At 34.0% G+C, this 12,345-nt stretch overlaps 1 protein-coding gene across 2 annotated transcripts in view; it reads right to left on the bottom strand.

Annotated features, from left to right (window-relative positions):
- Window positions 1–12,345, bottom strand: part of LOC135143321 (ras-related protein Rap-1) — a 32,227-nt gene that overhangs the window by 3,752 nt on the left and 16,130 nt on the right. The window contains exon 3 of one of the 2 annotated variants that reach the window (XM_064075183.1): window positions 10,464–10,908. In XM_064075183.1, the coding sequence (XP_063931253.1) occupies window positions 10,464–10,908 (445 nt within the window). The remainder of the gene's footprint in view (window positions 1–10,463; window positions 10,909–12,345) is intronic. The other variant, XM_064075184.1, reaches the window with a different exon arrangement.

Genomic DNA, 12,345 nt, shown 5'->3' with positions numbered 1-12,345 from the left:
ACTGAATCGATGAAAGCTAGCAGTCTTATATGCGTTTGGACTGTTACCACAAAATGATGTTTTATAAACTCCAAAACTACTTGTTCGCCGAATTTAAAACTTAATATTCTTAAAATTGTATAAGTGAAAGTAAAATAATGAAATTCAACAACGTTCGGAAAGAAAGTTAGCCATTTCATAAATAATACATAACATGGCGGTCTAGCGCAAGCTGTATATTAAAGGTTCTTACTCCTGTCAAATTAAAGCGAAATTAACTTTTGATTTTCAAATTTCATTCTAGTTACATATACATATAAACATATATTCTTTTACTTTTTAACCGTAAGCGATGAACAATTGGTGGCAAAATATTAAGTAGTATTTTACAGAGCACATATTCGTTCTAAAGTTACATACACTTATTTCAGAGATTTTTTAATAATCTTGATTACTTGTTAAGACAATAATATTGTCGTTTATTTCAACGTTCAGCAACATCGAAGGAGTAGTTTTTGTTACATTTCGTATACAAATTCATGATACATGTCATTTTTGGTACTTAAAAATAACAATAAAATACTAAAAGCAAACTTTGCATGAAGAACAATTCCAAGGCCATATACTGCATTCATGGTAAACTAGGTAGATAATCCGACCAGAATAATAATTTACAGTCAAAGTCGGTTAAGGTAACTTCTATGGCTGTGCCAGAAAGTTTGTAAGACAAGCCGTAGGCCGAGTCGGATAAAATAGACAGGGGTGTAAAACACAACGAATGGGTTTTGCACAATAAAGGTTTTGGAATATCCTTGCCGTAAGTCTATAAATGAATAAGAGTGTGCGGGATCTTGTCATTGTTAACTATTGTTTATAAAAAACGGTCTATTCAAGATTTTATTGATTGCTTTAGTGAGTTAGTTTTTACGGCTACTCTTATATACGGACTCTTTATGGACAGCGCTGTCAAGACGTTGTTTACATAGTACCTAACAGTCCTTAAAGCAACTTTTCATACTTAGATACTTATTACAAAAAAGTGTATTTAAATAGACGGGCCGAGTTAGTAATATTATAACAAGTCCATCACAAATTTATTGAATTTCATCCATTAATAAAATATTTGCAATTCTGATCTAGTGAGCATTGAGGAATAACGTTAAATTATATTCTCAATAGTTTAGTACACTTTCCTTAGTTTTTAAGGAAATATTACATATATGTATAATGAAACGAAAAATATTTTGATTAAATAAACATGACAACATCAAATGCAAAATGCAATTTCGATAAGTTGTAATAAAAATATCTGTAATTCAGTTTGGTCTTAAAAGGTTGACGTTTATGCTAGCATGTGAACTATTATATGGTTACGAAATAAACCCATACGCCACTTCGGTTCGACGCCTATGGGTTCTAGTATATATGGCGATGATGGATGACTCATCGTCGGTGACGTCGGCCAGGCCAGGTGGCGTTCGTTAAAGAAAAGCCTGGAAGCGGAAGTCGCGATGGGTATTCCAGAAATAGGTCGATCGCAGAACATTTGGAAGGGAAGTATGGATTTAAATAGAATCGCCTTTCGCGAACGAGTAAGTCTCAGCCAACAAGTGAAGTCCAGACAATGGGAGACGTTGAGTCGAGTCAAATCCATCGCAGTCGGAATTATTTTGTACATAATCGCTGTACAATTAGTCGTGTATATTAGAGTTACTAAAAAATAAATTGTTGAGTTTTACCACGTCGATTTTAAATCATCGAACATGGTAACAATATTATACGATACTGCATTCATTGGTGTTTTAACCAATTTATCGCTTACAGTAAAAGGATTTTTTTTTTAATTACATCTTTTGGCTTAGATACTTAATTTAAAGATTTGAATTACAACTTTTTTATGTTTCGTTTATTTTTGGAATGAACATCCGAACTTGTCATTTGGTCGCTTATAGGGATGTTTTTCCATCGCTGCCGTTTGTAACTAAAGTTGCGTTATAAATAAGACCACGTGGTAAAACGGAAATTGTTCAATTCAATCTTTATCCGTCTATACGTTTTTGCTTCCGATTCAGTCTACGAAGTAGCTATAAATCCCGCTAAAATTCTCTTTCAGTAATCCAGGAAAATTAGAGATAAATTAAATTTACAAATGAAAGTAGAAAATTCGAATCAGCAGATATTTTTCGTGCAGATGGTCGAACAATCATCCATTCGGCATAATAAAACTCCTCAAATGTGGGAAGCATTTTAAATTTTTGCAAATATCTCGAATCATGAAGATCGGAAAAACATCTTTCACAAAAATATATAAAAAGCTTAGAATTCTTTACTAAATAGCATACAGATTTACATGATATTTTAAAGTACATCTAAAATTTCACAATAATCGGTTCGTTACTTTCGGAGATCTGTCTAATAAAATCGCAAAAGACGACGACAAGCAGAAGTAGACGGGAAACTGACAAAAGCCAAATAAAGTGAAGTTAGTAAATACCCGGACTTTAAAGAATTGTTGGATACTTCTTCCATAAGACATTCTCAACAGATTTTTTTTTTTTTAATAATGATGGAAATTATGGAGAAGGTTCATTCGTGTGGATTTAAAATTTTGCGAATTGTGTTAATCACAAGTCCAACGTAGCATTGTTTTAAAAATTGGTAATGGTGAATTGAAAGTCAGAGTTGCCCATCCAGCAGATCCACAGCTCCCGCTATTTTGTAGTTTTAAATACTGCCATATGGTAAAAAACGCTCGTAACATTTTTCTCGAGCACGATATGTCTTCAAGTACAGGTGTTATAACAGCGGATTACTTGAAGAAATTATATAAGACGTAAAAGTCTGGGCTCATTAAAACAATTTCATTTCTTACTAGGCACCATTTGTACCCGAATACCTTCGAAAAGATTAATGTTTTGCGAGGGGTGCAAATATTTTCTCGAGCCGTTACTACTGCACTAAATTTTTTGGCAAAATATGAATCAATCAATGGGTTTCGGAAACGCACAAGCTACAATTGAATATTTAGAAGTTATGTCGGACTTTTTTAAACTCCACGATGTCAGTGACAGGAGACAACATGGTTAACAGAAACACTACCGAAGTATATAAACGCCATCCAAACGGTTTCGAAAAATAAAAATTTAAAAGGTCTAACTGAAGAAACAGCTCAAGCACTGGTATTTACTGTTCAAAGTACAAGCGAATGTGTAAAATATTTGCTGCATGACGGTGATTTTTACTTTGTTCTAACAAGGGCATTTAGTTCAGATCTGGTGGAAACGCTGTATAGTAATCTCAGAATGGGAGAAGGACTTCATGATGCGACTGATGCCAAAACTGCACATTATCCGCTGCAACAGATTTTGCCATCATTTGTACATGCTGTTTTGACTACTAGCACCAATGTCTCTGCAAACGATGCCTCATACACCAGTTTTGTTGGCATAATAATAAAAACACTTTAAATGAAGAGGATGACTTAGAAGAACTAGATCTACTGGAGTATATCAAAGAAAGTATTCAAAATTTGGGCGAAGAAACTGACAACGTGGGCTACGGTTTGCAATCTGCTTCTGTGGCTATGCTGACAAGATATGTTGTTCGAACATTGGAAGAACGAATTGATTGCTCTTGTTTAGAAAAATTTACTAGCTTCAGTGCGTGTACACCTTTGTTAGGGTTAATAACATTTACGCGATATGGGATCACTGCGATATCCCACAAAATATTTCATATCTATAATATATCAAATAAGTAACGTTGTGGAAGATATAATACCATATTTAAAAGCTGAAAATAATGGTTTAAAAGCGATCACTTTTTTGTTTTCAAAAAAAATTGAGACTTTAATGGATTGCTCTCATCAAAAGCAATTATTTTCTAAAACTATATTATCCCAATTAGTGAAGCCTTCGGTTAGTAGTTTTGGAAAAATTCATACTGACAATGCTTTTCGGACAATCTTAAGAGTATATTCCAAACCATTAAGTAGAAAGTTTTTGAAAGTGCAATCCTTCTTTATTGCTAGGTCGTTTCAGGTCATAATTTACGTAAATAGTATCTGTAATCTACATGTACTCTGTAAATTACTTTTTTTTTAGTTTTCTTATTTGAACTTTTGGAAATAAAGACATACATTACCTTGTCCTAGTAGGTAATACACACAACACTTTGTCTTTTCTGAAGTTATGATTTTCTGTAGTAATTTGCTGGAAATTTACAGATTTTATGATAGTTTAACGTTTAATTGCGAATATGCACACTTCAATTTACAATTTCCTGTAACCTCTGACCGCAGCGCAGTCTTGCCAAAAAATTGATTGAACAGATAATGTACCTATCAACGCAGACAACGGTTTGCATTTTTCCATAGATTCCTAAAGTTAATAGCATTCCTCAAGCGTCGATCCACTGCCACGAATCTATGAATCAAAAATCTTGTTAAGAAAGGAAGTTCAAAGATTTTTAGATACAGCACCAGACGAGACCTTTCTACTAATGAAAGTAAACAGAAAATCGTTTTATTAGATTAATGCTGATATTTATTTTTTTTTTTCATTTAATCTGCTGTTAATAATTGTGGGTATACCTGAGGCTTTTGGGTGCAATGAATTACCCCGAATACAAATTAAAGATGTTGATGACAGAGATTCGATGGTCGTGTTCCCAATACCGGACACGAAAAGAAGCATATGGTGTTTGCTATTTTAGATGATGATGGAAGCAATTGTCTAACTTTATTTCAAGTCCATGCTGTTAAGAAACAAACATAGCTACATGTCACGTTTGTTCTTAAATTACCGGAGTGGTCAATGTAATGTGTAGTCTGTAGGAATGCACTTCCTTACCTCAGAAAATTGCAAAATTTTTAAATTTGTCGAACCTGAATTATTTACAGGTCACTGTTACCGTAGGACGTCTGCTTCACTTTTGGTTAACAGCGGAAGTGAATTTTTGACCTTAAAATGTCGTGCAGACCGTAGCAGAAGGCCATATCGAGGACTCAATGAATAGCAAAATCGATGCTTCGAAAATAATTTTAGGAAAACGACTGCAAATTACCTCGCCATCTACAAGTACAACATATGTTATTGGGGCCAATGTTTCAACTAATCAAGTTTTGCATGTAAATTAAGTTATTTTTGGAAAAGCTAACGATGAAAATTATTGACTGCAGAAGATAAATATGAACAAGGTTCCCCTAAATTGGGTAATTTACTGTTGCTTGTTTAGGTAGTTTTGACTGTAGGAATGTCAGGAGCCATGAAACGCGATGATCTAACAAAAATCATCACTGATAATATCCAGGATGACAACAATGTTCTAATAGTATGTTCCTGAAATAAAAACGGACATAAACCGCACATTTACCGTTAGGAATCCAGGCTACATAAGACTATATCGCAAATATGCCGCTCCTCATCCAAAACATATCAGTCGTTAGTTATTTTTAAGATATAAGCAAGGAAGGTGCTACGCACAACTTGTTGGAATACATACCATGGGAAAAATACCGAGTTTGATAGCAAATTACATGGAATTGCCGAACTGTAAGGAGTACTACACAGGCTATTGTTTTAGGAGAAGCTCTGCTAGCCTCCTTGCTAACAGCGGTGCTAGCATATCAGTTTTTAAACGCCACGGTGGGTGGAAATCTACCACCGTTGCAGAATCGTATGTCGAAGACCATAGAAAATAAAAACAAAATTGCAAATTCAATTTCAGGTACTACTCGTATATCACAGCGTGATTTAAATCAAGGGCCAAGGGAACCTGTCCGTTTCAGTTGCAATGAAACGAAAATAGCGTTACAGTGTCAAATTACAATTTTTCTAACCCTTTAGATTTTATTGCTTCTGGAATAGATGTGACTGAGAATACCAAATGCACCATTAATATTAATATTTATTGTAAAGATTTGTAAAATAGTATATTACTCAACTAGTGAGGGATTATGAATTTTAATCATGAGTGGACACAGTTTAACTCATGAGCCGAAGGCGAATGAGGTAAGTGTCTACGAATGATTAAAAGTCGCTCCCTCATGAGTGAAGTATACTGTTTTTTCCAATTGTAACGTTGTAACAGATAAAATTAAAAAAGCAACATTGTTTAAAAATTTAATTTGTGGAATACTGGAATGCACAAAGGTAGTTGGCAGAGCTGATAAGTACGAGTATCTTTAGTAACGCGTAAAAATAAAATCAACAATTTATCGCAAATTTATAAAAGTGATGTTTGTGGTGCTGTTTCGGAAGAAATCATGGAAGAACTGAGAGAGGAAATAATTGAAACACCCCCGGATGTGGAACAAGAAGCACGGACAGCAATTGGACAGCTGCTGCCTACAAAATCAGCTGAAAGATACAACAAGGAGTACGACAGTTTCCTCAAATGGAAAAAGGAAAAGAAAGTTACTGGTGTTTCTGAGAATGTAATGATCGCATATTTTTTCGAAAAAGTCGAAGTGTCAAATCGAGGTCATTATGGTCCCAATATTCGATGTTGAAAAAGACTCTAATGATTAAAAAATATATACACATTAGCAGGTTTGTAAACGATCTACAATATTATTCTCCTTAAAAGATGTTTTTTTAGGTTCTTAAAGTTGAAAGCCTTTACAAAGAAACAGTCTGAGGGTTATGTGGCAAAAAAATCCAAAACATTTTTGGGAGAAGTCATTGAAAAGTTTTTTAAAGAAGCACCAGATAAACAAATTTATTGCATAAAGTTGTTATGGCTACGGGAGTAGCAGGTGCCTGTGGGTGTGGTGAGCTCTACCGTCTTACTGTAGATGATGCTGAAGAAAAAGGTGACATTTTATTCGTGAAAATTCCCATAACAAAGACATGGAAAGCAAGAAGTTTCGTTGTGTCAACTGATAGTCACGTTCAAATTTGCAAAAAATATTCAAAGCTAAGACCAAAAAATATCAGTTACGGAAATTTTAATACGTTTGGTAAAATTCCCTCAACCATTACTCAATATCTAAATTTATTTGAACCACACGGGCCATTGCTTTAGGAGGACTTCGGCCACGTTGTTGGTCGATGGTGGAACAGACCAGCTGACTTTAATGCGGCATGGAGGATGGCGTTCAGCAACGGTTGCCCAAGGCTATCTGGAGGATTCTCTTTGTTTAAAGCTAGATGCAGCTAAAGAAATCAACCGTGGGGAACAATGTTTAATGCTTTCAACATCAGCTGCCCCTACGGTTGCCAGTAAAAACGATTAAGAAGAAACAACCTCTTCAAGCTCTGCGAACAAGTCATCTTTTATAAAATTTGTGCCTTCCTTGGCAGATGCCTCGTTGGAAAACACGATGGAGTTGCCGTCTTCAAATAATAATTCAGACCGTGTTTTTATATTTAATTCTTGTTCTACGGTTAATATTAATTGTGAATAAATATGTTTTTATTAGCACAGAATCGTCATTTGCATTGTATAAAAATTTGAAATTTGACCAGTGATTAAAATTTTTGCCTCACTTGTGATCAACAAATTTTCATTATTGAATGAATAAAGGTTAACTTTCATAGTTACTAAACAATGATTAAAACACAATTTTAACCTTTACAATTGGAAAAATATAGTTGTTGTTGTTTATTTAATAATACATAATTTCCAAAAACTGTTCCACTCTGATTCATCTGGCGAAAAATGCGAGTGACATACATATAGTAACGGCTGCGAAATTCGATTTCGCGGATCATGTGGCGTATACGAAATGGTCGCTTCGAGGACGGTTGCCCAAAAAATAATTATGATATGTGAAAAATGTATGTTTAAAGCACGCGCCGTACATCCGCAACTCTTCTGACTGTAAAAAGACACGGAAAATGGATACAGTCGATTCAGGTTATATTGAAGATAGTACTATTACGGTCAAAAGTCTTTGGTCGTTATTTTTGTCACTTCAAAAAAAAAACTAGCTCTGAACGAAGCATTTGCGTCAATATGACATTTTGAAAGATTTTTTTCTCTTGTCAAAAATATCGCACCTTCTGCTCTTGACAAATGTAATAGTATATTAAGTATCAAGAACGGTAAGGACATTTTACCGATCGAAGACAATTGTTTGGAGAGGAGCGGAGCGTCGAGTCCAATTATTGACGTTCGTGATGCTTACGAGTTATGACGTTTTTTGCGCGATTGAATTCATAGAGAGATAAACATAGATATCTGTGCAAGTTTCCATATCCATATTACGTTACTATAGCAATTTATAAATAAATGCAGCCATTACAGTTTTTTGTAAAATTTTACAATTAACATTTAATTAAAACTAGTGAAAATGAGTGAATTTAGTGAATATGAAAGCGAAATCGGAGAAGCTTGGAATGTGGGATGTTCTACTCTCATTCCGGCCAAATAGAGAGACCGCTACGAAAACATATCGAAGTTTCAAAGACTGGTGCAAGAGAAAAAGTACAACTATTTGGAAAAAGTGCTGGCGTACCTTGTAAGAAGAAATGAAATACTGAAAACTCCAGGACGTTTATGAGCTGAATACTCGATGTTAAAGTTGACAATTTTTCTTCACGACTCTATTGATATATCGAAGTTTTTTACGTTAATTGTTTTTTTAAAGGACAAAAAATAGGGGATATCGACCGAAAAAGGCCAGTGTTTTTACCAAAGAAGAATTTAGAAAGTTTTTACTTGAAGCACCAGACGAAAAATTTTTTGCGCTTAAGGTAAATTTACTTCTAGCATTTATTGAAAGATGAGACATTTTGGTCAAGTGTAATTTCTTCTGATGAAAAAGTTTTCAAAACATCTAGAAATGGTCACATTACAGTTTACCGTCCAAGAAATTCTAGATTCGAGGAAAAATACTTTGCAAAATACTAACAACAGTGGTCGCTTTTCTGTAAATATGTGGGTCTGGATTTCTATGAGAAGTACCGGTGTAATAATTCAAGTGGAAGACCGGCACAATACATTTGTTATGACTCTTGAAAACATTAAGGATTCGTCGATTTTATTATTCCACAATAGTTATTTACATAAAAGTAAGGAAAATGGGTCACTACTGTCGAGGAGTCCTATTGAAATACGAGGCACTTCCGTGTTGAGAATTTTAAGGCTCCGAATCAAGTACGGACATTTTAGTGACGAGTTATGTGTTATTTTTTTATGAAATCGTTGACTATAAATATAATAAAAATTAATTTTGAATTTATTAATTATTAAAAATCTGTTTTTCTATAAATATCTAGTAATGCATTTCGCTGGTTTCTAAGGTCGCAGAAAAAAATTGTAATTATACAAAAACCGTCATTGTTGAATTTTTTGTGCCCAAGTTTTTTGCAATGTCTTGCAAAGGAAATATTTGCGACGAAGTTCCTTTAGCTATTGAAGAAGCGGCAGCAGAGGCCATGGCGGACCTGCTGCCAAAAAAATCAAAAATTAGATATAACAGGGTTTACCAAGGTTTTGAAGATTGGTGTAAGGCGAAGAAGGTTAATGGGATTAATGAAGACGTTCATTTGGCTTTCTTTGCGGAGAAAACAAAACATAATTATAAATCTTCGACCCTATGGAGCACTTATTTCATGCTTAAATCGACGATATTAATAATGAAAAACATTGATATGAGCAAATGATTAGTAAAGTGTTTCATAAAGCAATTAGTGGGCACTGGATGCCTGTCGATTTATAAATATTCATTGCAAAAAACGACAAGTCAAAAGACCTTGCTCAAAATTTGTGATTATTAAAAAAAATCATGGATTTTGTATTAGCAGATACCTCAGAAAGTGACGAAAATGAACAAGTTCATATTCAGCGAGCTCGAAGTCGATCACGACATTTTAAACCCCGAATTAACTTCAATTCTGTAACAATTTTTGAATGCAATGAAAGATTTAGATTAAGTTCTCTAAAATTCGAAGAATTAGTACATCTTGCCCTTCCTTGTACACGAAACAGAAAGGAACCATGCTCTATCTCCGCCACAGCAAATTCAAGTAGTCCTTCATTGGTTTTGGGACCCTTGTCAGTATCAATGCATGGAATATCAAAGACTACAGTACACATATGCCTAAGAAAGGTTAGAAGAACAAGTAGAAGTATTAACGAAGAATATTATTTGTTGGTCTCGTAACCTATTTCGCGTTGTTAGAAAATTTCATTAAGAACTGTTGGACCATTCTGTAAATAACTCAGTAGTAGAACACCTTTAAGTATACGAGTATTTCGTAGATTGTAATACTGCTTTAAACATTCTGAACACATTCGGAAGTTTTTCTGAACTTTATGTATAGAGTGAGGTTTAAAAGTATACAACAGGTGGGCAGTATTTTTACAGTTATAAAGTTACCTTTGTACAACTAAATGAAAACAATTAAATATTTCACTCTAATAATAATTTTATAAAATTAAATTCGTTTCAAGTTTTGGCAATATACAGACGCAACATTTAGTGACATACATAAGTACATGCCTACGTACATTTGAGGCTCCACACAGACTCTTACCTCTCTATTTCCTGCCAAATCGATTTTATTTCCGACAACAACAATAGGCACATTAGACGTAGCCTTAGTTTCATGAATTTGATCTCTCAAGGCCCTAGCTTCTTCGAATGTAGAACTGTTGGTGACGTCATATACAAGCACAAATGCATCCGCAGATGAGATTGACAGTGCTCGCATAGCAGGGAATTCGTAGGATCCCGCAGTGTCTAATATATCTAATGTCAAATGAACACCAGAGACATTAAAATCACCATGATGCATCTCTTCCACTGTGCGTTTGTATTTTGAAGAGAATGTTCCGTATAGGAACTGCGTTATAATGGAAGACTTGCCAACTTTAGCTGCACCCATCACAACTATCTTATGCCGAACACTGTTAACGGGACCCAAATTATCATCCTTTTCCAATGCTTCAGCATCTTCACTTTTCTGGGACCTGAGAACTCTAAATAATATTGTAAACCTTATATAACGAAATATATTATTGAAAATGTTAAGGGGAACACCGGTGAAATTACTAATTACTACTACAATTATAGTGTTATAATAGGCAGTTTAAAAAGATAGTTCGCAGTAAACTAAAGACAGAGATTCAAACTGTAAAACACGCGTTATCTCCAAGAGTTTTTCTAACATTAATAGAATATCATAAACGTTTCTAAAATAATGCTTTTGAAGATTTTTTATCCGGTGTTATTGGGTGGAAAGAATGTTGGAGTGCTACAGTTAAAATTCAATAAAACATAAAAGAATCGTTAAAATGTGTGAAAACATTTCACACGAAGCATTAGAAAAAGGCAACGAACTGCGGGAAAAACTGTTGCTTGTAAAATCATGCTTATGAGAAGTATACCTCACTTTTAAACAATGGAAGGCTAAAAAGACCGTTGTGACGGAAGACGTCATTTTGGCATATCTCGACACAAGAATGAGTAACATGTTTGTGCTTTGTTCAGTAATGAAATGCTTATAGATGTTTTCAAAAGCTCGAGTGCTGTTTATTGTACGCAACGTTAAGATTGTGCAACGAGGCCGTAGGACGAGTTGGACAAAACGTTAAATACAATACGATTTTTTGCACGTGCAACTTGTTAACAGCAAAGTTGAGACGACTTACGTTATAGACTGTTTATTAATTCGTGTCAATCTAGAGATATTACAAGGTATTTAAAAAATGTTTTGCTAGCATTTTTCAATGAAAAAGAAATAATGTGAAACAACAAGCCTTTGGTCTATTTATAGCGCGGTGAAAGCAATATTACCCCTAAAGGAAAACATCGATATTTTCAAACATATTGAATTAATTGGACTTTTCAAGCAAGGAACAATTGGATATAAACCAAAAATTTTGAAACTTTATCAACATCATAAATCTCTAATAACAAAGGACATCAGTTAGTTATCATTTGAACAGTTTACTCTAAACCTTGACATTATTATACGTTGCTTTAATTTTTGCTATTTCTGGGGCTTGTGTTGAATATTATATACTACAAGAAAATAATACTGATCAAAAAGAGTGGCCGAAAGTTAGGTTGACAGACAGCAAGATAGAAACGGCGACACGAATATTAAGATCACCGTCTACTTCTATTTGTAATTAATAAAAAGTTTAGATTTGATAAAAGTGATGATTCTTATTCTATTGATATACCACAAAGCTCTGGTAGTACTAGTAAGACTTATATTTCAACTTTTGGTACCAAGAACTAACAGTACAAATCTGATTAAATTTTACTATAAATACAGAGTTATTTATGAGAATCTTCACTCATAAAAAATTCAAAACGTAAGCAGAAATTCAATTTAAAAATCAAAACTATCTTTGATATTTTTGTGGCTGAAAGGCAAAAAAGCATACCTCCATTTTTTTATTATAAAT

The sequence above is a fragment of the Zophobas morio genome, unplaced genomic scaffold, assembly GCF_036711695.1.
Source record: "Zophobas morio isolate AGI-343-1 ecotype UQ-CSIRO unplaced genomic scaffold, CSIRO_AGI_Zmor_V1 ptg000058l, whole genome shotgun sequence".
Taxonomy (NCBI): Eukaryota; Metazoa; Arthropoda; class Insecta; order Coleoptera; family Tenebrionidae; genus Zophobas; species Zophobas morio.
The sequence above is the reverse complement of the archived record's forward strand: the minus strand, read 5'-3'. Positions and strand labels throughout refer to the sequence as shown.